The 26691-nt window shown below is 41.0% G+C and overlaps 1 protein-coding gene across 1 annotated transcript in view; it reads right to left on the bottom strand.

The window, feature by feature from the left end:
- Positions 1 to 3108: 3108 nt before the first annotated feature.
- The window catches only part of hs6st3b (heparan sulfate 6-O-sulfotransferase 3b), a 115866-nt gene continuing 92283 nt past the window's right edge, over positions 3109 to 26691 (bottom strand). The window contains exon 2 of the mRNA XM_041807403.1: positions 3109 to 4585. Within this exon, the coding sequence (XP_041663337.1) occupies positions 3823 to 4585 (763 nt within the window). The 3' untranslated portion in view covers positions 3109 to 3822. The remainder of the gene's footprint in view (positions 4586 to 26691) is intronic.

Genomic DNA, 26691 nt, shown 5'->3' with positions numbered 1-26691 from the left:
TCAATGTATTTGTATGAAGACAGTGCACATTTCTTTCTGGGTTTATAGCTCTCTCACATGCCTTACGGGAAAGATGCCGTGTTTTTTAATACTTAAATGCAAAAACTACACTATATTGCCAAAAGTATTCACTCACCCATCCAAATCACTGAAATCAGGTGTTCCAATCACTTCCATGGTCACAGCTGTATAAAAGCAAGCACCTAGGCATGCAGACTGTTTCTACAAACATTTGTGAAAGAATGGGTCGCTCTCAGGAGCTCAGGGAATTCCAGCGTGGTACTGTGATAGGATGCCACCTGTGCAACAAGTCCAGTGGTGAAATTTCCTCCCTTCTAAATATTCCACAGTCAACTGTCAGAGGTATTATAACAAAGTGGAAGCGGTTGGGAACGACAGAAACTCAGCCACGAAGTGGTAGGCCATGTAAGATAATGAAGCGGGGTCAGTGGATGCTTAGGCGCATAGTGCGCAGAGGTCGCCAACTTTCTGAGTCAATCACTACAGACCTCCAAACTTCATGTGGCCTTCAGATTAGCTCAAGAACAGTGCGTAGAGAGCTTCATGGAATGGGTTTCCATGGCCGAGCAGCTGCATCCAAGCCATACATCACCAAGTGCAATGCAAAGTGTCGGATGCAGTGCTGTAAAGCACGCCGCCACTGGACTCTAGAGCGGTGGAGACGCGTTCTCTGGAGTGACAAATCACACTTCTCCATCTGGCAATCTGATGGATGAGTCTGGGTTTGGCGGTTGCCAGGAGAACAGTACTTGTCTGACTGCATTGCACCAAGTCTAAGGTTTGGTGGAGGGGGGATTATGGTGTGGGGTTGTTTTTCAGGAGCTGGGCTTGGCCCCTTAGTTCCAGTGAAAGGAACTCTGAATGCTTCAGCATACCAAGAGATTTTGGACAATTCCATGCTCCCAACTTTGTGGGAACAGTATGGGGATGGCCCCTTCCTGTTCCAACATGACTGTGCATCAGTACACAAAGCAAGGTCCATAAAGACATGGATGAGAGAGTTTGGTGTGGATGAACTTGACTGGCCTCCACAGAGTCCTGACCTCAACCCGACAGATGAATTAGAGCGGAGACTGAGAGCCAGGCCTTCTCGTCCAACATCGGTGTGTGACATCACAAATGCACATCTGGAAGAATGGTCAAAAATTCCCATAAACACACTCCTAAACCTTGTGGAAATCCTTCCCAGAAGAATTGAAGCTGTGCAGCAGCAAAGGACGAACCAACGTCATATTAAACCCCATGGATGAAGAATGGGATGTCACTTAAGTTCATATGCAAGTCAAGGAAGGTGAGCTAATACTTTTAGTAATATAGTGTATGTCGACAACTTTTCTGGGCTAAAGTGCCAACATATTTATGAGAGACAGTTTGCAGACATAGGGTGCTTCTTGTTACAAAGTTTTCCCATTCTCACCTCCTCTCTCCTCGACTGTCCCTCCACAATGATGAAGGATCTTCCAATTCCTTAAATGCACCTGGAGGAGCTGAGGATGGAGGAGGGAGGAGACTCCTGGAGGAGCTCAGACTGAGGAAACACCAGTCTATCCTCCGCGGAACTCTTTACCAAAGGCTCAATATGATTGGTTTGGAGGTGCAGCATCAGCACCTCTGCACGGTTCATGACTGTTTATTTTATTCTTACACTTATTTACTTGAAAAAACCCTTAAACAAAGATCAATTAAATAATACATATGTTTATGCACTTAAGAACTTTATATAGGATGATATAATCTCACAGAATTACAGCCTCACTTAGGCAGAAATTTGTTTATTGTTCCTATTTAACCAAAAAAAATCATCACAAATTTACAGAGCTCTGTGGTGGATTATTGATCAGATTACAGATTATGTGAAAGGGAGCCACAGTTATCACCTAATAACATGGATCTGTAGGCTACATAGACGAGGATATTAACAATGATGGTTGAGTTTATAAACCAAAGTAATTCTGATTATCAGCTATGTAAAATGCTTTTCTCAAAACATTTTATGGCTAATTTTTGGACCATTTTTATGTTGAGTCATCATAAAGGTTTTTGAAATTATTTCAAATACAGGACTGCTAATGTTTGGTCTGTGAGGTGAATCAGCTGATCATCAGTACCTGACGTCGCTCAGACTGATGCTGTGAAGTGAAGGATTTCTCATTCACTAAGTTGTGCCTCCTCTCTCCTCCTGTCTCTTCCTTGCATCTCTCTTTCAATTAAAAAAATGTTGCCAATGTATCTGTGCAATCTGGACACTGGCAGGTGTTTGCATATGATTTTAGATGGATTCATTCTCTCCTACACACCTGTCTCTGAGATAGATGTAGAATTTCATAGACGTAGTGCCTGTCAGTACAACGAAACAATAAGAGAGTGGAAACATTAGAAGTACTGAAGATGTTGCGAATCATAGTGTGATCTGTATTTGTATAAATCAGTGATACTCAACGTGTGGCTCTTTTGTGATTGTTTGTGTCTCTTTTTTGTCTTAATTTTAAATATTATTCCCCCAGAAAACCTTAAAAAAGGGAAACTTTGACCTCAGGAATTAATTACATTGATCAGTTTGTTTCCCAGACTTACACTGAAGGCTTTAATTGTCAAACTTAATTGTCAATTAAGCTACTTTTGTAACTAAATACCACTTTTTTTCCTCTTTTTTGCCCATTTTTGCCACTTCTTTTTGCTATTTTCCCCCGTTTTTTTTTTGCCACTTTTATCCCATGTGTTGCCCATTTAATTTTTTGCCATTATATACCACTTGTTTCCTCTTTTTTTGCCCATTTTTGCAATTTTTGCCACTTTTATCCCATGTTTTGCCCATAAAAGCTACATTTTGCCATCAAATACCACTTTTTTCCTTTTTTTTTTTTTTTTTTTTTTGCCTTTTCTTGGCACTCTTGACGGCTTTTGCCCATTTTGGTCACTTTCCTCTCAGTGTTTGCCATGTTTTTGCCACTTTTGGACCATTTTTAGCCACCTTTAACTTATTTTTATTGCTACTTTAAGCTGTTTTTGCCACCTTTCACCACTTAGATCGTGGCCCTTGCAAAGGTATTTTTCAACAATTTGGCTCTTTGGTTGAGCTGGGTTGAGTAACACTGGTATAAATAATACATCTGCACAATCTAGAATGTATTGCATTTGAGAAAATAACATTTATTGGACTGTTACCAAATTAAGAGCATCAGATAATCTTCCATAATTTGATTTAAAACATGTTTACTGCATGCATACAACATGATCTAAGAGAGGGCTTTTTTAGAAATAAAAATACAATAAATACATTGTGTTTTTTATAATTAACTTTGGCTTACAGAACTGTATATGTTTTAGAAATCACTTTTCCCAAATGTCAGTATATTGTGGATGTGCGACATGCAACCTTCAGTCTTTTAACTACATCTTTGAAACAAAGACAGAAATTCAATGACATCCAAGAATTTTGCAGAGAATGTCAAAATTAAAGCGACAGTCTATGGCAGCTTCTTTGAATCCTTTTTTTTCTTTTACCTCAGTTAAACTGCTCAACTTGAAATAAATTAAAAAAGGCAAAAAATAATGACAAAAATGCAGTTTTTAAAGATTTAAGACACCAAAGGGCAGTCCAAGGCAGAACTGCTGTGAGACTCACAGACTTGGCAGTTTTCATGAGGAGACAGCAGAGCACTCGGATCACACTGAAGCTGAGAGACAGACGGATGCAGGAGACGGATTAACGGTGAGGCAAAAAGAGAGAGACAGAGAGAGTCAAGTGAAATGTTCTGATCAGTCTGTGAGGAATCTCTCTTTAACAGCTCTCTCCTGGCCTCACCAGCGAGCCACCTGGCTTGTGTAGTCCTCAGTAGTGGCGGGGAAGTCCACCTCAGTCTCCTTCGCTAACCCTCCTCCCCTCCTCCCCCCTCTGTTCCCTCCCCCTTTGTGTTTGGGCGGCCTGCTCTGCTCTTTCTGCTCCCTCAGCCAGCGCCTCTCCTCTCGCCTCTTCAAGCGCACCTCCTGGTGCTCCCTCTGGCGGCTGTACTGGAACCGCTGGAGGAACAGGTCCTTAGCATACTCGTACAGCTGCACATCCAGGAAGTTGAGCTCCTCGATGCGTCTGCGCACCGGTTCGCTCAGGTCCACGTTGGCGGCTCGTGTGCTGTTGATCTGCGTGAAAGCGGCGATGAAGCGCAGGCTGAACGTCCGCTCAAACAGGTACTGCGTCTTGCGTTGGAACTCGGTGAGCCCGTAGAAAGCCATGTTCTTCAGGTTGCTCATGGCGCTGCTCAGGAGGATGTGATTGCGTTGGCTCTCGTTCATGGAGGACAGGTTGTAACAGCCAACCAGGCTCAGGTCAGCCAGCATTCGCACCTGACGGTTGTTTGCCAGGTTGGACGGGCAGTTCATAAACTCCGTCAGGGTGACACCGGACCAGTCGTCTCCGTTGTAGCAGTTGGGCAGCTCGTCCTGGGTGGGCGAGCGCCCGTCACACATATGGAGGGCAGTCTTCCATGTGGCTCCACGCTGGACGTGTTTCCACTCGCTCAGGTAGCGGGAGACCGGGTCACGCAGCATGGTGATGTAGTAAAAGTTCCTGCAGCCAAAACAAACACAGTGAGAGAGCTGTGAGCACATCATCATCATCATCATCACAGAGGGCTTTGCTGTGTTGTGCTGACAGATGGTGACTTTTGTCTGTGCGTGAAACCTCAAGGTTGAATGCTAATGGGAAAACTGAAAGTCTCACTAATGATATTATTATAACTTCCACTAAATTGCCCTTGACAGTCAACCCTTGCAGCCAAATAATGATACTACAAAATTGAGCCTGGGAAGTTTTCCACAGTCCACAGACTTCCTCCCACCTGCCAACAGTGAAAATAATTGGGAATCAAGTGGTAATGCTAACCCACAGACATACATTAAGTGAGTAAAACTGACCCAAGCTAATTCTAAATATGTCACTCCAACAGAATAATGAGGTTCCAGTTTTGAAACATCACATCTGTTGCACTTTTAAGTGGGTATCCTACCCATTATTTGTCATTCATTCACAACAGGGTAATAAACAATTCAGCTGGCATTTTGATGGGGAAGAAGCGATACATGAGACCAGTTCTTACATACAAACCACTGCCTTGTGTGCAGAGATTTAATGCATCTTCAGTCACTACAAAGGAGAAGTTGCTGAATGAGGAATAGGCTGTTTAGAACTATTCCAGTGGGAAACTGTGCAGGGCTGGCATTAAGCATGTGTGTACCTCCAGAATGGTGATAACTATGGAAGCCCTAAGCCCAATGAGGGCCACATACAGATATACACTCCCTTCCAAAAGTATTGGTACAGTGGGGCCAATTCCTTTATTTTTGCGATAGACTGAAACAAATGAAAAACAAAAATACACATAGATCCATTTTAGAAGTAGTTACATGAATGGTGGCTCGGATTAGCTTCTTTAGTTTTAGCTAAAGATAATATAGCTACACTAGCTATGTAGTTAACAAAACCACATGAGCCAATGTAGCTTAAGCCAGTGTTAATTTTGTCGTCTAAAACTATGACTAAAAATGTTCGTTGACAGCCGTTTTTCCATGACAAAAACTAGACTTAGACAAACAAAAGTAGATCTGTTAAGACCAAAACTGATCTAAAGTAAGTTTATTTTTCATCAAGGTGACTGAAATCAGAGGCATCTGTATCTATTCTGCCTCTCAGCTGTAGAAAGCAGGGACCCCAGGTTTAGCAGAGAGCATAGAACACACTACCATGATTTGGTACCAGATTTAAGCAAGAAATAAATGCTTGGACTAAAAGTAAAGACTAAAATGTGAGGACTTTATATGGACTAAAATTAGAATAAAATGGGCCAGTGCCACCCCACTGAACCCCCCCCCCCCCCCGGAAACACCCCTGCATGAAAGACAGCCAACCCCTCAGCTTAAACTAGGACTGAGCCAGAAAGTTTCTAGTCTGAAATTAAGGGCAACATCACTAAAAGAAGACCTAAATATCAAAGTGCACTGTAAACAATCTTGTCTGTGAAGTTGATGTTTTCCGTGAGAGTGGCAGCACCCACAGGAGATTAAATCTGCCCTTCATGCCAAGGTTGATGACCTCTTAGGAGACCCACTCTGCTGAAGCGTAGATATGTCAAAGCGCAGTCTGATGGAAAACAAAGATCGGACAGGTGTTGGTCAGGTAACCCTCTCTGAAGGTGATGTCCTATGAGTTTTTCATGTGAATATTTAATGATGATGCAAGCTCTGTCTCGCGAGGGAACAGTTCTGGGTGGATAAAGTGGAGTGCGGCACTGAGATTTCACACTGGCTCCAAAGCTACTCTCCGTGCCGCTTCACTTCTTTCAGCACAACAAACGCTCACACAATCTCACCCAGGAGCGGAGGAAAAAGAGCTGCACAAAAACTCTCACTGCTGCTGTGTTTTTGTCCTTCAGGGTTGGATTGAATGCACATGAAGAAGGTTCAGAAATTGTATTTGCACTGGAATATTTTACCCAAACTGCATTTTAGAGTTTTTGTAGGAGAAAAAAAAATATTTGGGGGTTTGTTTTTGAATTTTAACAACAAATGTTCCATTGTCTTGTCCTTACAATCCTGTTACATCAGCTCAAACACTGAGATTACATCACAGCTTATCAGTCTGCTTCAATAACACGACAGCCTGATAAGAATGGAGCGGCTGTCTCTGAAACTCTTTATGAGTTGAATTAACTCCATTATTAATTAGTTGACACATCTGCAAACCTTGTAAATAATTTGTCTTTTCCTTTTTTAAACAATTCCTCTGAACTTTGCAATCAAAATGGTTATTCAGTGCTCACATTGTTTATTTGCATATTGTAAAGAACATTTTTAAAAGGCCTCACAACCACAGAATTTGTTCAACCTATACTCAAGGCAAGCCCATAGACAGAAGGATTTGAGATCGAAGAGTTTGAAAGAATCCCCCACATAGCCAAAGATTCAGATGTAAGTCTTTCCTTTTTAAATCATGGTAGCCAATAATTTTCAAACACCAAAAAGTCCTAGCCCCTGCCTATGCTGACTAAAAGCCAAATTAAAAGTTACGTGTATCAGTTGTGGCTGGTCAATAGAGGGCACCAGATGCCACCCCGCAAGGAGACAGAAAACCAAAATCGTTATTTAAGCCAGGCTGCAACCTCGTTTATTTCTGGTGCAAAAATCTGAGTTTAACATGGCTGTCTATGTGACCTTGTTGCTTTTGCAAGCAGCCTCTACTGGACACTCGAGGAACTGCAGTTTTTAGCCCTTTTACATCAGCTTCACTTTTCAGCCCTGATGTGAATACAAGAGATAATAGCCCAGTGAGCACTAAGACTACCGGGCAGTGGGTGACAGCAGAGAGAGATACACTATATGGACGAAAGTATTTGGCCACTCATTGAATTCAGGTTTTTCTATCTTATTCGTTTCCACTTACCTTGCAAAGCAGATGGATACACTGTTTCTGTGTTTCTCACTGGTGAATCCATCTTGCAAAGCTCCTGTCTGAACAGTTTGGGCCCGGTTAGGACGTGACAGGATCAATCAGCGATCAGGGGTAGTACTTTCGGGCGCAGCAGAGTCATGACGTAAGCATGAAGCAACAAGAGGCTGGTGCAGATATGGTGGAAGAAATTAGCGTGGATGCTGCTAAAGCGCCAGTTTTATCAGAACTTTTCAGACGACATTTCTTCGTCAAAAGAAGAACAAAGAACAGCATTGAGTTGTGTTCTTTTTATAATTTTTATAGACTACAACGGAACTAGAATATTTTGGTGTTTTCATCAACTAAAACTAGACTAAAACTAAACAGAGTAGAAATGACTAAAATGTGACTAAAACTAAAAAACATCTAATAAAAGACTACAACTAAAATTAAAAATAGCTGTAAAAATTTACAAGTGTCGAAAATGTATACCTGAAAAAACTGTGCCAAAAATGTCTCTGAAACTCTTTTAAAATATGCTTGTATTGTCCAGTTTCTTTGTTTTGTCACATGTTTGTGGTGTATGAGGTCTAAACTGGACTTGTCTTAATTATAAAAAAAATGGATTGATGGAAAAATATCAGAAATCTGGGTCACAGTTTCTCATTGATGAAAAAAAAAAAGAAAGAAAGTGGGTCCTGAAGCTTGACCAGATGAGAACCACAGGTGTAAAACACACTGACACTGGACTGTGGAGCCGACGGAAACACATTTCGTGGAGTGACGAATCATGCTTCCCTATTTGGCAGTCAGGTGGAAAAGCCTGGGTTTGGCAGATGCAGGGAGAACATTACCTGCCTGACTGTTGTGCCAAATGTGAAGTTTGGCAGGGGAGGGATAATAGGACTAGGCTGTTTTTGAGGGTTAGGCAAGGCTGGATTAACCATTAGGGCAACTGGGCAATTGCCCAGGGACTCAAGACCCACAGGGGGGCCCACAGCAGTAGCTGCATAACCATACCACAAACTTCCAACCGCATAAATATGATTGCCTTGTGCTTTACATAATCCTGTCCACTAGTGTCACTGTAGTTTTCTCACAGTGGCACTAGTGAGTGGCAAAGTGGCACTTTTTCTGATTCTTAGGGGGATTGTGGACAGGCCAGGGGCACATATTATCGATAGAAAAGCCTGAAAAAGTCATTTTTGCATAATATTTGACCTTTAAGCAATGGACATCTAAACCCCAATGAATTCAAAAGCAGTTGTTGCTTTTTGTTGCAAAAAATAATGAAGGCTCTAGCTACTACAGATAAAATGCTTTTCCTGTTTAAACAGGATCATGCTAACAGCTATCTGGTGGTGGCCCATTTTCAGGGCTTAAAGCAAAAACTCAGCTTTCTTTCGTTCAAGTTTCTCTTCATTGTACTTTTTACATTTACGATACGTCATTCTGAACTAAATGTTTTGAGAGGGCTGCTCTCCTCTGAATCTCCCAATTACTTTTTTTGTGAGGTACTAAGGTGGCATTCCTTAAATAAAGTCTAATATTTTTTGTGAGGGCTTTATAGCTGCTGGATAATCAAAATGAGCAGCATCCTATGATGAAACTTACTTTTATTATTAGTTTCAAAATCCTCACATGAACTGACTTTTCTTAGAAGCGAGCCTAAAGGTTTTTTATCACCTCCATGTCAGGTGGTAATATTCTGTTAACAAGGGTTCTTGCTAATGGTTCCTCCCTGTAAAAATCATTAAATGTGTAATTTCTACAGTTAGCAAAGAATGATTAAAACTGTTTTATGTATACTGAAAAAAAGGAGAAAGGTTGAAAATGAGGTGTTATGTCAAAGTGTGGAAGTTGAGGTGGGACATAAACATTTACATCAAGTTCTAATAAACTAGGCCCAGCCCTGCTGGGTATTTTGTATTATAATTATAATATTGTATTTTATCGTGTTGTATATATTGTATTTTAACCACAAATCTAAGAATTAAAGCCTAACCACTATCTAACTCTCACCCACATCATATCAACATCTTCAAATTTGTGCACACATTGCAACATTATTAAACTGAACAGACTGCTAGATCGCAGACAATGTTCTCGGTTAATCTTAGGAAGATTTGATCTATGGAAGAGCCACAGGGATGCCACCAGTGACGGCACTATGAGTCAGACATGAAGCTGTGATTACAGCCTTGGTGGCAGCAGCTGCATCCTGGCATTTGCTCCTGGAGTCGGCTGGCTGCAGATACATCCTCATTAGAGCGTCTCAGGGACATAAACACATGCAGCAAGTGTTGTCTGAGTGCTCTCGTCAGCCCAAAGGTCAGCTGTGTGCACCATCAGTGTCAAAAAGCATCAGGATCAGCGGGTCTGCAGAGCTGTCAGGAGGTGGAAGAGGAGGAGAAGGAGAACGCTTTCCCTGAGTGATACGGATGGCTGTCGGGGGGGGGCTAACAGGGTTCTCTTACCTCTGGCCTGTGTTATCATCAGTACCACCCCTGCAGCGATTTCACCCTCACTATCAAAAGTATTGTAAGTTTAAACTCTGCTGCTGCTTTGCAGTTATTAGTCTCACAGCTGTAAGTGCAGCTATAAATAGACATTAATGATAATACAGTTTCACATGGCAAACTGTGACAGAGCCAGATTCATGTGCCAAGATTTCCAAGCTGGTATTAGCGTGGGAGCAAATCTTCAGACGGGAGGGCTGCAAACCAAACCTGTGTAAATATTTATACAAATATATTGGTGGTGATCACAGAGAGTTTATGCCAGGGTCACTCTGAATATTGCTTAAAAATGTGATGTTCAGATGTTCCATCACGTATGAGGGTTCAGGACTGGAGGTCAAGACCCCTGTTATACTTTAGTTAATAATGGATCAATAATGGAGAGGAAGCATCTAATTTTAACCCAGATTAGTTGTTTCGAAAGCAGCAGCAGCATCAGGCCAACTGCACCAAACTAAACAGGGCCCATTAAGCAGGGATGGAGGAGGAATTCAAAGAATAGATGAAAATGGAAACTAAAGCAAAGGATGAAGGGCGGAGCTGCTGCAACTGAGATCCTGAGCCAGGTGTAATTTAAAGTTAATGCATATGAAAAGAGTTCAAAAATACAGGGCACTATGGGGCAAATTAATGTTTTACTAATACAATGGAAATACCTTACACTGATTTAAGACATGGTTGAGAAACAGGGAGAGATTTGATGGTCATTTACCATCAATGGTATTTTTTCAGAAATATAATAAAATAATACCACTTTTGACAAAATCTGAGAGCTTCTTTGTGCAAGAAACATCAGACCACAGGAAAATGAAATCCTGAGCCAAGTGCAACATTAAATCAGTGCACATGGGAAATGTTTAATTAATAGAGCTTGTTTGAAATCTGTTGGTTGGTTGTCACGCAAGTTGGATGTCGCACTTGTAGCTCACCACCAGAGGGTGCTGTCTCCCAAAATTTTTGTATGGAAATTTCCAGAATTGTGATCAGAGCTCACCTGTGTGGTCTTCTGTGGAGGAAAGCTGAGTTTAGAGTGGGAGGACTTTTATGTGTTTTTCATGTCAAATTGTAACCTGACATGCCAGACGGATGTGTTTCACACATCCGTGGTACAGTTGTGACATAATTTTGTAGGCAAACCCAGAAGTTCGCGTAGCATGGGTTCCCTCGTCATCGAGCCTCTGGGATATTTTAATGGGTTTTTGGATTATTGCTGAAAATAAGCTCTGTGTCCAATAAAAGTTTATAAAACTTACACGTTTTGTTCATAAAGGTAATCTTCATAAACTGATGATATAAGAATCGTATCTGGTTCATTAATCTAACTGTCGAAAGTAAAAAGCTAACGTCATGCTATATTGAACTACAACAGCGGACTGAATTTACGTCATCACACGCAGATACAACTGAATGGCTCAGTTGCCGCGCTTCGGATGATGACGTATGTAGTCCTTGTTAGCCATCTTTTAGCAACCGCCTTTATTAAGACGTGAAGATACACAATTCAAAGGTGGGGCATGTTTCAGATGTATTTTATGTCGTAGGATAAAACGTTAAACTCTCCTGAACTTGTGTTCACCACAGACCTTATTTCAGGCATTTCACTGAAAACGCATTCAAAATTCACATAGACTTTCAGATGAGGGAACCGGAAGTGCTAAAATGCTAACTTACTTCTGCGTTTTAGGACTCATTTCTGCACCACTCTTTAGGAAATGTTTGGGAAAAGGGAGAGGCTTTGATAAAATTGGTGCTTTAACAGCATCCACGCCAATCTCTCCCACCATAATTGCACCGGCCTCTTGCTGCTGCTTTTTTACGTCACAACTCTGCTGCGCCTGAAAGTACTGCCCCTCATCGCTGATTGGTCCTGTCACTTTCTAACCGGGCCCAAACACTTCAGATGGGAGCTTTGCAAGATGGATTCGCCAGTGAAAAACATGGAAACGGGTGTATCCATCTGCTTTGCAAGGTTAGTTAAATTGTAAATATTCATCTCCTCTGTGTTTTTTCTTCTAGGCTTTTACACAGTTGGTTTATAATAAAACAATTGTTAAGGTCTTTACTCACTGGGTCCGTTACTTGCGGATGCATTTTTTGTTTTTGTTTTTTTTGGATTTTGGATCCGTCCGATGCGTTTTTTTGTGCCTTCACTGCAAAAATTCGTAGAATGTGGCAAATTGTTTCGTATTGCGTACCTGTGACTCTGTTGCTCCTTTAAAATCTCGCTGGATCCATCCTGGACAGACAGCTTCACAAGCACACGCTCATGCGTCATAGCGCTGAGCCAGGTTGGAGATGGAAACAACTTTTTAATTCACCCTCTGTTATGACCTGTGGGTAGGCTACAAACTCATGCCTATATCTGTCATATTTCCATGGCTATTATCCACATAATACACCAGCAAACTACAGAGTTGAAAATGAGGTTTCGATGTGAGAGAGGGGGAGAGATGGGGCGGGGTTGGGCGGGGTTGAGGGAGCGAGAGAGAATGTAGCAACAGGCGCTGATCTGAATCTTCAATCACCCATCTATCACTTATATTTCCATGGTTGATATCCACATAATAAATGAGCAAACTTTAGTGTATAAGTTGAGGTTTCAATGAGGGAGAAGTTGAAGAGGTCTGTTGGTGGTGAGCACGCGAGGAGGAGGCGGCAGGCACTGTTTTGAATCATCAGTCACCCGTTTAAATGACTAGGACTGATGCGAAATTTTGCATAAAATCGCACCTGTTCTGAAAAAAAATATGACGGACGAAAATGTCAACATCAGTATGCAAACATGGTTGGAACAATATGAGCTCGATATTACTTTTTACCATGCGAAAAATTCAGACGAAAAAACTGACACACTGTGCAAAGGCCTTTACCCTTGAAAAGAATCAAGGTAAAGCTATAGATTAGATTGTTTAAGCTAGCTAACTTGTTGTTAGACGGTTGTTAGCCCTGATGCTAGCACGAAATTTCAGTTGGGGTTGGTTGTCACATGTGAGAGTGAATGTGTGTAGTCCAGTTGAGTAGACTATTATTGTTAGATCTATTTGTTTTGTTCCCTATGTTGCTGTAGGCCTATAGGCTGGTGCAAAATGTTCCTGTTCATGTTTCTGGCTATTTCTTAAGATGCATTAAGTCATGTATTTGTCAAATTGTCAATGCGTTTAAAATTTCAAATTCAATTCTGCCTCCTTGACTTATTTTTCAGATTTTTCCCATTAAAATATCATTGTGATAAACAACCCCATAGTGTGTGACAACCAACCCTGTGATGGGGTTGGTTGTCACAATGTGTCAGGGTGTCTTTCATAGTTAATTACCACAAGTATGGGAGGGACACACACCTCAACATCAGTTCAACGTAGGTATGACTGTTGATGGCTGTTTTGATAGTGAGCAATACACACTAGAGTAAAACGAGTGACAACCAACCCTGTGATGGGGTTGGTTGTCACAATGTGTCAGGGTGTCTTTCATAGTTAATTACCACAAGTATGGGAGGGACACACACCTCAACATCAGCTTAACGTAGGTATGACTGTTGATGGCTGTTTTGATAGTGAGCAATACACACTAGAGTAAAACGAGTGACAACCAACCCTGTGATGGGGTTGGTTGTCACAATGTGTCAGGGTGTCTTTCATAGTTAATTAGCAATTTGTCCAGATAAGTTGGAAAATGAGAGGGACACACATTTCAGGCCAACACCTCAAGCCTCACTTCAATGTAGGAATGACTATTGATGGATGTTTTGATGATGAGCGATACATACTAAAGTAAAAAGTGTGACAACCAACCCTGTTCTTCCCTACAACTGAGAATTTTGGACAGCAAAGGTTAAAAAAGAGATACAATATTTTAAACTTCCATGTAGTTTTTGTAACTACCACTTGCATGGTAAAAAACCCAGCCCTTTATGTGTCAGTATCATCACTTAACCCCTAAACCCCAGTGACATGCATAAAGAGCACGTCAGTGCAACAGGCGAGTAGCTTTAATTGCCTGTAATTAGCCTCAATGTCACAATGTCAGCCCACTGCTACTCCCTGATTACAGACTGCTTTGAGAGAGATTACACTCTCAGCGCTTGCTATCAGAACTGAAGTGAAATTTCTCATCTAGACATCCACATGTGTGGGAGTTGTATATTGTTGCAGGTGGGAGAAAGACGAGGAAAAACGCACAACTATATCTCTCAGTGAGCTGAGAAGTTGTTCAGAGCAAAGGCTAACACAGTGAATGGTAAATAAGTAAAGAAAGAACATCTCCCTTTACAGCAGAAGGACTGACGGATGTTAGGATTTAGTGTGGTAGGTAGTGTGTGTGTGCAGATGCTTCTGTGGTGTGTAAAACCTCCACCTGTTTACAGTCTATGAGTGATTTCTGCTCACGATGTGGCAGCTCTGATCCCTCTCTGACACTCCTCTGCTGTCTTAAAGAATAAAGAATTAAAGAAATTTGTCAGAGTTTTACTATCACTCTCTGGGCCCAGTTTCAGAAAAAATCAAAAGTGTTGGATTTTTGGTGGTACAGTTGACAGATTATAGAGTCATCTTAACTCTTGTGAAGTCTTATTCAACACCAAGAGAGTTATTCATCAAAAAATGTTAGCGTAAATCCCGGGAGTTAAATGTCAAATTCAACTACAGTGTTGATATCTCAGGGTTAAACATGTCAGAGTTGTTTAAAGTTTAATTTTGACTCCATTCTGAGTGAAATGTGTTGATTGTGTTGATCCATCAGTGTTAGTTTAACTCTTTAAAGAGTCAATCGATCTAAGCTCTGCCCTCTGCCAATTCAAATCTGGGTGGGGTTTCCTCATCATGCCCTTGGGCGGAGTGTTTATGTTCCAAATTATTATGCAAATGATATTTTTCTCTGATTTAGCATAGCAAATAGCATAGCAAATGACAAATGACAGTCAGTAGAATTTTGAAGTCATCAACCGTTAGAGCATAGTTCACATTGTATTGAACAAACCTCCCAATGATAACTGCCTTTTCTTTTTCAAAAATACAAAACTTAAAATGCACTGTTCAAAATTATTACACACAACAAAGTTTCAAAATTTTACAGTTGGTAAAGAACTGAAAATGATAATTTGTTGAATCTGCAGCATTACAAGGTCATATTTAATGAAATCAAAAGCTATTTCAATCAAAAACATCTTAACAGGTAAAGTTACATGTTAACATAGGAGCCCTTCTTTGATATCACCTTCACTATTCTTGCACCCATTGAACTTGAGTTTTTGGAAAGTTTCTGCTTGAATTTCTTTGTGTGATTTCAGAATAGTCTCCCAGAGCTGCTGTTTTGATGTGAATTGCTTCCCACCCTCATAGATCTTTAGCTTGAGGATGCTCCAAAGGTTCTCAATAGGATTGAGGTAAGGGGAGCTACACCATGAGTTTCTCTCCTTTCATGCCCATAGCAGCCAATGACACAGAGATATTTTTTTCAGCATGAGATGATGCATTGTCATGCATGAAGGTAATTTTGCTACAGAAGGCATGGTTTTTCTTTTTGTACCATGGAAGAAAGTGGTCAGTCAGAAACTCTTTATATTTTGCTGAGGTCATTTTCACACCTAAAGGGGCCTACCAGCTCTCTTCCCATGATTCTGACCCAAAATATGACTCTGCCACCTCCTTGCGGATATTGTGGCCTTGATGGGTCATGGTGGACATCCACCAACCATCCACTACTCCTCCATCTGGACCATCCAGGGTTGCACTGCACTTATCAGTAAACAAGACTGTTTGAAAATGTCTTCATGTATTTCTGGACCCACTTCAACCATTTCTGCTTGTGAGCATTGGTTAGGGGTGGCTGGTTAGGTTTATGCATGACTGCAAGCCTCTGGAGGGTCCTTCACCTTGAGGTTGGTGGGACTCCAGAGGCACCAGCAGCTTCAAATACCTATTTGCTGTTTTGTAATGGCATTTTAGCATCTGCTCTCTTAATCGATGAATTTGTCTGGCAGAAACCTTCCTCATTATCTGCATGAACCCGTCTGTGTTCTGAATCAGCCACAAATTTCTTCACAGTACAATGATCACGCATAAGTTTTCCTGAAATATGTAATGTTTTCATACCTTGTCCAAGGCACTATGTGAGGCTTTTCATCAGCAGAGATCCTTTTTCTTTCCCATATTGCTGAAACCTGTAGCCTGCTTAATAATGTAGAACATCCTTCTTAAGTAGTTTTCCTTTAATTGGGCTCACCTGGCAAACTATCACAGGTGTCTGAGATTGATTTCAGTGATCCAAAGAACCCTGAGACACAATACCATCCATGAGTTTTGTTGAAAACTAAAAATTGAATGTTTATGACACTAAAATCCAATTTGCATAATAATTTGAAACAGGGTGTAAAGGACAGCTGCGTGTAGTTAAATTTGCCTCAGTTGTAAAGCTCCAGAATCGACCTTACACTGAGGTGACTGTGGAGTCCAGAGAGAGCAGACATACAGTAACCAAGAGAATGGCTTATTCCTGTAATTTTGCACCTTACTTGACTCCTGCCCTTTTCTCCCCTCTGCTTCTCCTCCATGTCCGACATTAGTGTAAGACATTAGTGTTCCCTCTGGATCCATAACCTTTTCTTAAAGGTTGTCACATTAATCACGCTGCTGATTCCACTCGTCAATCTCCCTCTCTATCTGCCGTGCTGATCGCTCGCTCTGCCGCGTGTCGCCTCTCTCCACTGCTCCTCCACTTTAGGCACTGCATATAAACAACCATCATTTCCCCTTCCTCTCCCTTAGCTATTTATGTCTCCTTCCAATAGACTCCGGGCTCAGGTAAAGCGTGGTAATGATCAAAGTTTATGAGATAGGAAGGAAACATGATGTGATGTCTGATTCAATCTCAGCAAACAATTTCAGGCTGGTCTGAATTTTTATTTTAAGACCTGACATCAGAGAGAAGAAAGCAAAGAAGAAAAACAGATTTTATCAAAAAAATCGGTGACCAGAGAACACAGAGCGTGCCACACAACAGGGTTACTGAGTGCAGAGAAACAGTTTTCAGAGCATTATCGACTCCAGGGCAGTAAACATGTTCTGTTAGTTTGATTAACAGCTGTAATAACATCATAAGATAATTGAATCTAATTAACACGGAGCAAAAATGCTCTTATGTTCTTAGTGAAAATACTTTGATAAAACAAGTAAACAATTAACAGTGAAATCTGTGTTGGAAATTCTGTCTATTTGAAGAAAATTAATCTTACGTCTCCTTCTATTTTCCAACCAATGTTAAATAAAATCTATTTCTACTTTTTACCCTTACAGCTCACGGCTATTTTTTTCCCCATCATGTCTCGTCTGGACTTTCTGTCTTAAAAAGCTTATAAAACATCAACCCTGTGGTGCACAGTCAAGCTCTATACATCCTTTTGTTCAGGACAACCTGGGATTTAAGAATATATCTACTACAGTAATGCCACTTGAATTTTTAAAAAGTTATAGGACTCTAAAGACAAAAGAAAAAACAAATCAGAATTTGAAACCCAGCAATTTCTATTCATAACACATAGAATTCATCAGTGACTAAGCCTTTTCTTTGCACAGAAATGTTTCTCCTATCTCTTGGGGACAAAACGGTAAAAAAAATAAACACTCTGTGACTCACGGTTTTCAAAATATCTACATATATACAAAGAAAAGTCCATGCACTTTTTTGCTGTTAGATTCATTTGTGCCATTCCTCAAAGCAGTAGAGACGCAACTGGTTGATTACAACTCCCACAATGCATTGCGGTAAACAACATGGCGATGCTCTGGGAAAAAGCCAAAGTAAGTGATCGAAAGTGGATTAAAAATGGATAAAAAGACACTTATTATCGGATCTAACAATATGGATTCAATCTGTAAAGACCCTGAAAAGTCAACAAAGTTCAGGGCTCGCTAGAAAGGCATTCGTTAGGGCTACAGAGACATCAAGGGTAGAAGACAAATGACAGGAAAGTCAGCTTTCAGAGGAAAAAAGAGTAAGTGGCTATGACTTACGGTTCAAAAGTATAATCGTTTTTTAAAACTTGTCATTTCTTGTTATTTACAACATCATCCTCAGAGACTCCGGAAAGTCAGCCAAGTTCCAGGCTCACTAGAAAATGTTCTATAGGAGCTATGAATGCATGGAGAACATAATAAGAAAGGCACAACTGAGAGCTTTCAGATAAAAAAAACAGTCAAGTGTCTATGACCTCTGGTTCAAACGTTACCAAGTGATCTATAAAGGGATATGCCTGCAGCATGGATCCGTGCCACGTGAGCGATAAGGGTTTAAAGGAGAAGCCTTTTTATTATTTTTTGCTGAAATAACCACGTGGATAAGTAAACCAGTTTTTAAGTTGAACTGCTGACAACTAGGATTAGCAGTGTCTCCGTATGTATTCTTTTTACTCGCTACCTCTTCTCCCATCTTTCACCATCCCACCTGTGATGTTAAGAAGTGAAGGTAGAGAGAATCAAGGTGACAGGAATTTAGCAAACTGAACCATCTGTGCTTCAAAGCTGTCATTTTTAGCAAGATATCAAAAAATGTTTTGCACTCCTGAAAATTAATTAAGAACAGACTGATTGGCAAGATTCCATGCCTGTTGTCAGGTAGATTTATCTTGCTCCAGTCTGAAAAATTTCTGAATACGGATCTATCCAATCAGCACCACTTGAGGACTAGGCGGTAGCTAAAGGCAAGGTTGTTGTTCTAGAAGACAACAGAATAGGTTGCCACCGGTGTAGGGATTAGCTTAGATTCAGCTGTAGTATAGAGACACTTTCATTGGAAATGGGAAACATTTCTTTATTAAAAAAGAACAAAGAACATGATAGTCTTTGCTCTTATTCCAACCTTTGCAGTAGTTTCAGGCAGGGTTTAGTTGTACTGTAACAATGCAGTGTACTGTACAATGCCTGCTACTGGTGTGACTATTAGCTTGGATGTAGCTACAGTATAGCAGCAGTTTTATCAGAACTGGATCTAATTTCTTTATACAAACAAGAGCAAAGAGCCACAGTGAAAGCTTTACATGGCAGAAAAGATAGTTTTGCACTTTACTGGCCTTGGCATGAGTTTTATCCAACAACAAGTTACAACATTTGATAGGGTCCCAGGCATCTACGATCTCATTTTGTCTTGATGCTCTGATTGGCCCATACTGAACAGACAGAATGTTCATCCAGTCACCTTTCAAGAATTTATCAAATAGTCCTGCCCTCCCCAAATGGTTTGTATGGTGGGTTTCCCAGATGATGTAAAATGAGTGCATGTGAAAGTATTTCTGGCATGTTCGGTTAAGTGGGTTGAACAAATTTAGGTTTAAAAGGTCATTTATTAACCTTGCAAATCAGATGGATTCACCTGTTTCCGTGTTTCTCACTGGCGAATCCATCTTGCAAAGCTCCCATCTGAACAGTTTGAGCCCGGTTAGAAAGTGACAGGACCAATCAGCGATCAGGGGTAGTACTTTCTGGCACGGCAGAGTCAAGACGTAAGCAAGCAGCGACGAGGTGCAATTATGGTGGAAGAGCTTAGCATGGATGCTGCTATAGCGTCAGTTTTATCAGAATTTGATGACATTTCGTCGTTAAAAGAAGAACAATGAACAACAGTGAGTTCTTTTATTTAAAAAAAAAAAAAAGTCATGTGCTGACATGTCAACAGTCGCCATGGTTCATGTTACGCAGTTCTCTATGGAGTTTACTCCTTGGTAGCGGTGCACCTTGATTTAGGGCTACGTCACGTGTTTTGTTGCTCTGATTGGCCCGTAAAGATGTGAGAGACAGAATGTTCATCCAATCACCTTCTGAGTTTTTTTCAAAGGCTCTGCCTTTTCCCACACACTGTCTATGGGAAGTTTTCCAGATGGATATGTGAAACAAATCCATTTGGCGTGTCAGGTCAGTCTTTGCAGGATTCTTCTCCTGAGCTGAGACACAGTTAGTAGATGAAGAGATGACTTCTTCATAGTGCTTGTTGTTGGCTGGCAAAAAACAGATTAGAGGGGTCATGCTGCCACCATTAACAGTAGAGAGGAAAATGAGGGACTTTCTCTCATCAGGACATAAAAAAAACATTTTAAAGAATCTGATTCACAAATCAAAAATTGATATGATAGCAAAATGTGGTAACCAAGAATCATTACATTCTTGCAAGAACAGCTCTGAGTGATAAAAACCTTACATTCACACATGGCTTAAAAGCTCCACAGGCAATCACACAGGCCTTAAACATGGCCAGAGAAGTACATGATGATTAGTTGGGTGTTTGCTGTGCAGTGAAGAGCTGGACTTTATATGAAAACAAGTGCAGTACGCCTGTAGCACTGCCCTCAGCTAAACAACCTCAGTTCTCTATGAGACAGACCTTTACATTCAATACACACTATAGAGTCCAACTACTGATATACACAGGTGTATGAATAAGCACTGTGAACGCTCCTCATTCAATATAGAAGCAATCCAATGAGGAGTTTCTGAAAGCTTGACTTAAAGCAGACGCTTCAAACACAAAGAAAGGCATGAAGGACGACTATTCAAGACTTTAACACAGGTTGAATCATGAGGGGGAAGATGTGCTACAGCAAGTGTGACATTACTTTCAGAGCTGTTTTTAAAGGAATAAAAAGACTCCCTAAACTTCCTTTAAAGCCCCTGTGAGGAGTTTTTAGCTGGTTATGAAACACACTGAAATTAATATTGATGCCTCGATGTGACCTACAAAAGCAAACAAGACCATCAGCGACAAAACTGAACCCTTACAGTATTTCTAAAGCTTGTAACAGCAGCTGCAGGATAGGTGTCAGATAAAGGACGGTACAGCTTGTGCCAAACCAGGCTTTGATGACATTTATCAGAGAAAAGATTCACAGTGAGTGAAACACTGGACTGGAAAATGTGGCAGGATGAGTTATGAGTTGTTAGAGGACACAAGTAATGTTCAAGACTAGATCACCAAGGAGATAAGAGTTACTGCTTCCTTGCAGGAGTTTTAGGGTCGATGAATGAAATTATTCATTTTATTTACTCTATACAGCAGCGGCACTTTATTTTAGTCTGCTCCAATAACCAAATAACTTAACAGTAATTAGTGTTAATTATCCAGTAATTTCTCCTTTTTTTTTTTTTTTCAAATGCTCAGAACTTTCAAATCCCAAATCTCTGATAATTAATAATAGGTGATATTTTACCCCTGAGTTTTACCCTCTAACCTTCACCATGTGCTTTTAACTTAACCCCTTAAAGCCTGAAAACATAAATAATAGCCAGATATTTATAATTTTTTGGAACCGAAATGTTCATTTAACTTTCTACTAAATTTTAAAAAAATCCAAATTTCCATAAAATCTAACAAATATATTTTTAGCATCTCATTTCATTCATTAGGTGTTTTTGGTAACTGATAATCCACTTGAGGGCATTTTTATCATTTATCAGATTGTATTCAGAAGTTTTTTTGAGTAATTTGTTGAGCATATTGATTAGATAGAGGTGTCATAAAAGTGTGTATCAAATATGCAACAACAGGCATTAAGGGGTTAATCCTCTAACCCTTGTAATATTGTAGCAATTCTCCATGAATCAAGTACTTTTTTACCCATAACCTCAATCCTCTAACCCTTCCCCTGCACTTCTACCCTAACCCTAACTCCTAGCTTCCCCTACTATCTGATCTGACTGCTCCACTCCTCTCTTCACCTGAGTGTCCTAGACATACAGCTGCAGATCAAAAGAAACAACAGTGCAGTCGATCATCGATCTTTGGCCTAAGGTGCTGTGGTACCAGGTACACTTATGAGCATCCCTATGTTCAAACATGGGGCTGGTTATGGACAGCCCATGACTAACACAGAAGTCCAACAACAAAACACCACTCGGGTTCAGATCAGGCAGGCCTTTCCTCCTAATTGCCCCTTCTTCAGGTTTCTCATGAGTCCCCAGGCAAGACTCTCTCTAGGACCCCACCCAGAGACTCCAAGAAGGCTGCACACTCTGAACTGCTATTTGGTGCATAAGCACAAACCACAGTCAGAGCCTTACTCCCTGCCATTGTCAACTGCAGCGATGCGACCCTCTCACACACCGGGGAGAACATAGCAGGACTTAGCAGGGGACTTGTGACTTTCCCCACACCCTGCCCCTGCCCCAGCCTTCTCCAGGAGTTTGGATCTGGAACCAGAGCTTTGTGTGGGGGTGAGCCCAGCTATATCTAGTTGGTATTGCTCCACCTCCTGCACCAGCTCTGGCTCCTTCCCCACCAGAGAGGTAACATTCCTTGCACTGACTGTCAGTCTGTCTTTACAGACAGTGGTAAGATGCTCTTACAGCTGAGTGTAACCAGTGCATCTTCAGCGACAATCAGCAGTGATTTTTGTTCGATCAAAACAGAATTGCATGCACAGCAACTTACAATCAAGTCTTACACAGATTCTCAACACTAAGGTCATTCTTGTTTGAACGTGTCAAATTTTTAACAACACACAGCTTTCCACATTATAATGCAAATGACATTTTTCTCGTATTTTCCTAAATATTAATGAAAATGACAGTCAGAATACTTTTCAAGTCACCAGCTGTGAGAGCATAATTCAAATTTTATTGAACAAACTACATAACGATAAACATCACTTTTTAAAAATAAAAAACTGAAAATGCACTGATCCATGTTATTATGCAAAACAGAGTTTTAAAAGATTTTATAGGTTGTAAAGAAGTGAAAATGGCCATTAATTTAATTTGCAGCATTAGGTGATATTTGATATCACCTTCACTATTTTTGCATCCATTGAACTTGTGAGTTTTTGGAGAGTTTCTGCTTGAATTTTTTTTGAAGGATGTCAGAATAGCCTCCCAGAGCTGCTGTTTTGATGTGAACTGCCTCCCTCCCTCATAGATCTTCTGCTTGAGGATGCTCCAAAGATTCTCAGTAGGGTTGAGGTCAGGGAAGGATGAGGCCACACCATGAGTTTCTCTCCTTTCATGCCCATAGCAGCCAATAACACAGAGGTATTCTCTGCAGCATGAGATGGTGCATTGTCATGGATGAAGATAATTTTGCTACAGAAGGCACTGTTCTTCTTTTTGTACCATGGAAGAATGTGGACAGTCAAAAACTCTGTATGCTGGCGTGCCGGTAGTCGAGTGGTTAAGGCGCATGCCATATACGCAGGCGACCCGGGTTCGAATCCAGCCCGTGGCACTATTTCCTGCATGTCTCTCCCCGCTCTCTCCCCTGTTTCCGACTCTATCCACTGTCCTATCAAATAAAGGCCAAAAATAAATCTTTAAAAAAAAAAAAAACTCTGTATGCTTTGCCGAGGTCATTTTCACACCTTCAGGGACCCTAAAGGGGCCTACCAGCTCTCTCCTCATGAGTCCGGCCCAGAACATGACTCCGCCCCCTCCTTGCTGTTGTCAAAGCCTTATTTGAACATGGTGGCCGTCCACCAACCATCCACTGCTCCTCCATCTGGACCATCCAGGGTTTCACAGGACTCATCGTTAAAAAAGACATTTTGAAAATGAGCCTTCATGTATTTCTGGGCCCATTTCAACGGTTTCTGCTTGTGGGCATTGGTTAGGGGTGGCTGAATAGTAGGTTTATACACGACTGCAAGCCTCTGGAGGATCCTACACCTTGAGGTTGGTAGGACTCCAGAGGCACCAGCAGCTTAAAATACCTGTTTGAATGACATTTTAGCAGCTGCTCTCTTAAAGTGATGTATTCTTCTGTCAGAAACCTTCCTTATTATGCCTTTATCTGCACAAACCTGTCTGTGCTCTGAATCAGCCACAAATGTCTTCTATGTTAACAAGTAACTTTGCCTGTTATAATGTTTTTGATTAAAATAGCTTTTGATTTCAGTAAATATGCTGCAAATTCAATGAATGACAATTTTCATTTCTTTACAACCTATAAAATGTTCTGAAACTCTGTTTTGCATAATAATGTGGAACAGTGCATTTTCAGTTTTTTATTTTAAAAAAAATAATGGTTATCATTATGAAGTTTGTTCAAAAACATTTAAATTATGCTCTAACGGCTGATGACTTGAAAAAAATCCTGTCATTTGCATTAATATTAAGGAAAATAAGAGAAAAATGTGGAAAGCCTTGTAGAGATTTATGGAAAAGAGACTTTGTCAGAGGTCCTTCATGTCTTAGCCGTGGCTACAACAAAGCAACAGCTGGTGATGGCTACTGAGATTGGCCTGTGGGCAACCCTTTAGAAGAGATCACTTTAATATAAGGTTTCGGGACACTTACAGTCCAGTGGTGAGGTTGCATCCAATGAGCTGAGACTGTAGTCCTCTGGGTTCAAATATGACCTGTAGCTCCTTTTTTGCAATTTATCCCCCACTCTCTCCACCCAATTTTCTACTCTATTAGCTGTCCTGTCCTTCTAATAAAGGTGTTAAAAACCCCAAATAACCCATTTTCAAGTAAATAAACAATTTCATTTTCACAGATGCTAAAAAACTGCAGCATCATTGTAAAAATTCCTTGTAGTTTGGATAACTACTGTGTAAATGCAGCAGGATATAATCAGGTAGGTAGGCACCTTAAAACATGTATTGTGAATTACATGTAGCATTGAAACAAATGTAGTAAGCTGTCATGTTTAGCCTGGATTAAGCTTCTTCCTCAAAGATGTGCAGTAGGTCACTGTGCAAGAAACCTCTGCAGAGGCCTATGCATGTAGCACAGCCTAAAAATGTAACTATGCCTCTAAACAATGCCGACCATAATCCCAGTGATGGTTCGCTAGTAACTGCCAGTCTCTGAGTATTACCTACAGGTACATTGTGTGCACTCTAGAGTGGGATAAATGACTACAGACAGCAAAACAGCTAGTCAAATCCACTTTTTGGCGAAAATACCAAACATGCAAAAAAAATTGCTCCATCCTTTGGTTGCCTGTGCACAAACAAGTAGTATGAGATGCAGCTACTTTGTCAGCCATTTCCACATTGCCCATTATTGTCGTTTGCTGCCTCTGAGACCCCTCCTCCTCCTTCTGCTGCAAGTCTCCTACTGTGAGGTTTAATTGTGAAAAGGCAAGTCAGGAAGGTTCCAAGGCAGCCTGACATAAAGTGATCTCAACATTTTCAAGGGTGTCTGTTTGAAAAAGGCCTAAAGTGAGTCATTTGGTATTTTTGAAGGAGGGCTGAATGAGGTACTTGCTAAGAGAGAGTGTATTAGCCATTGCAGGAAGACTGACTATTTGTGTTGTGCTTAAAGTCCCTGTAACGCAAAATCAGAAATGTGTGTCAAAAACTAGATACGTTAGAATAAAGTTGCTGTAAACATGTGAAAAGATTGAGCGCTATGTGTGACTGAATTTGGATTTAGACTGTTAGAAAGTTTTTCAGAACTTTCAAGGCTGGGTTTATTTTGGGCTCAGCCGATGTGGGGGCCTGTAACATATGAGAGCCCTGAGGGAACTGTCCCACCCCCTAATGCTACAATGATATAAAAGCACTGAGCATGTTATCTTAATACAGTCTGCTCTTTGCCTGTTTTCTTTAACTTCAATGGAAATTGCCGAATGCCATGTTGTTGTTCAGTGCACCCCAAAACAGGCCTGTGAAGTTTGTTGCTGAAAAAACACTCCAGTGTTGGATTTTTGCATGTCTAAATACCCTTCTGTGTTAACTCTGCTCAGAATGAGCTGTTTTTGTGTCTGTGGCTTTAAATGTTACTGAGCTGTCTGACCCCGCCCCTGACCACACCCCTCTCAGGAAGTGGATGTGGCTCCTTTGATCCCACTCTCCGGGAGATCCAAGCGGCAACCTCCAGTCCCGAAAAATGAAGCCAAAGCGGAAGTGCAAAAGTTGCAATACTGCGAGTGTCCACTTGAGGCTGGCTGCAGGAACACTGGAAGTCCCGTCTGGACACCTGTTAAACAGCTGGTTTATACACTAGAAATAAACTGGTTTACAGCCTGATTCAAAAAACCAAACGTGTCTCATTAGCTGATGTATTCTTGTGCTTTCACAATTTTTTTTGTACCACAATGGTTTAGATAATATTCAGGAAAAACCTCACTGCGGACTGATTGGTGCGTCTCGTTTCATTGACAGATAGCTCAGGCAGAAGCTACGTTTCTGTCAACCAGAATGCTAGGTAGCTAGCTGACAGGAAGTCATGCTTAGTGGGCGGGCTGTTAGGTTGATCCAAAGTTAGGTTGAGACCACAATTTCAACATGAAAGCCCCTGTAGATTGGCTTCAAGAGCTGTTGAGTCCGCTTATTGTTAGCAGTAGGCTGACATCACACAGGGATGTCCTTTTCTTTCTACAGTCTATGGGAAGATCGGGAGAGGAGGGCGGAACTTTCTTCCAAGCGGGGAGGGCCAACCAAACCCAGGGTCGGGGCTACCTCCCAACTGACATAGAGACAATCTCAGACAACCTGAGAACGGCTTATTTGAGAAGCCTTTGACTGCAGTTTGCAGTTCAGGCGGTGCGCAACGTTCGGGGCGGGTCCAACGTTTGACTCCACCCATCTCAACGTTCCATAAACCAATCGCATTCAGTGTCATTACATACAACTTCACTTCATTTTTCAACATTTATGTAGGTAGCAATCAAATCGTTACACAGTACATCAGCATCAAAATACGAACAATGGAGGTAAGTTAGACTTCATGATGAGGAAGAAATATCGTCACCATCAGCCTCTCCCAGTTCAAAAGACAGGTCGAGGGCACGACTGACTTTCATAAAAAAGCA

The sequence above is a fragment of the Cheilinus undulatus genome, linkage group 15 (genome assembly GCF_018320785.1).
Source record: "Cheilinus undulatus linkage group 15, ASM1832078v1, whole genome shotgun sequence".
In the NCBI taxonomy this organism is placed as follows: Eukaryota; Metazoa; Chordata; class Actinopteri; order Labriformes; family Labridae; genus Cheilinus; species Cheilinus undulatus.
This window is presented reverse-complemented; position numbering and strand designations above follow the sequence as displayed.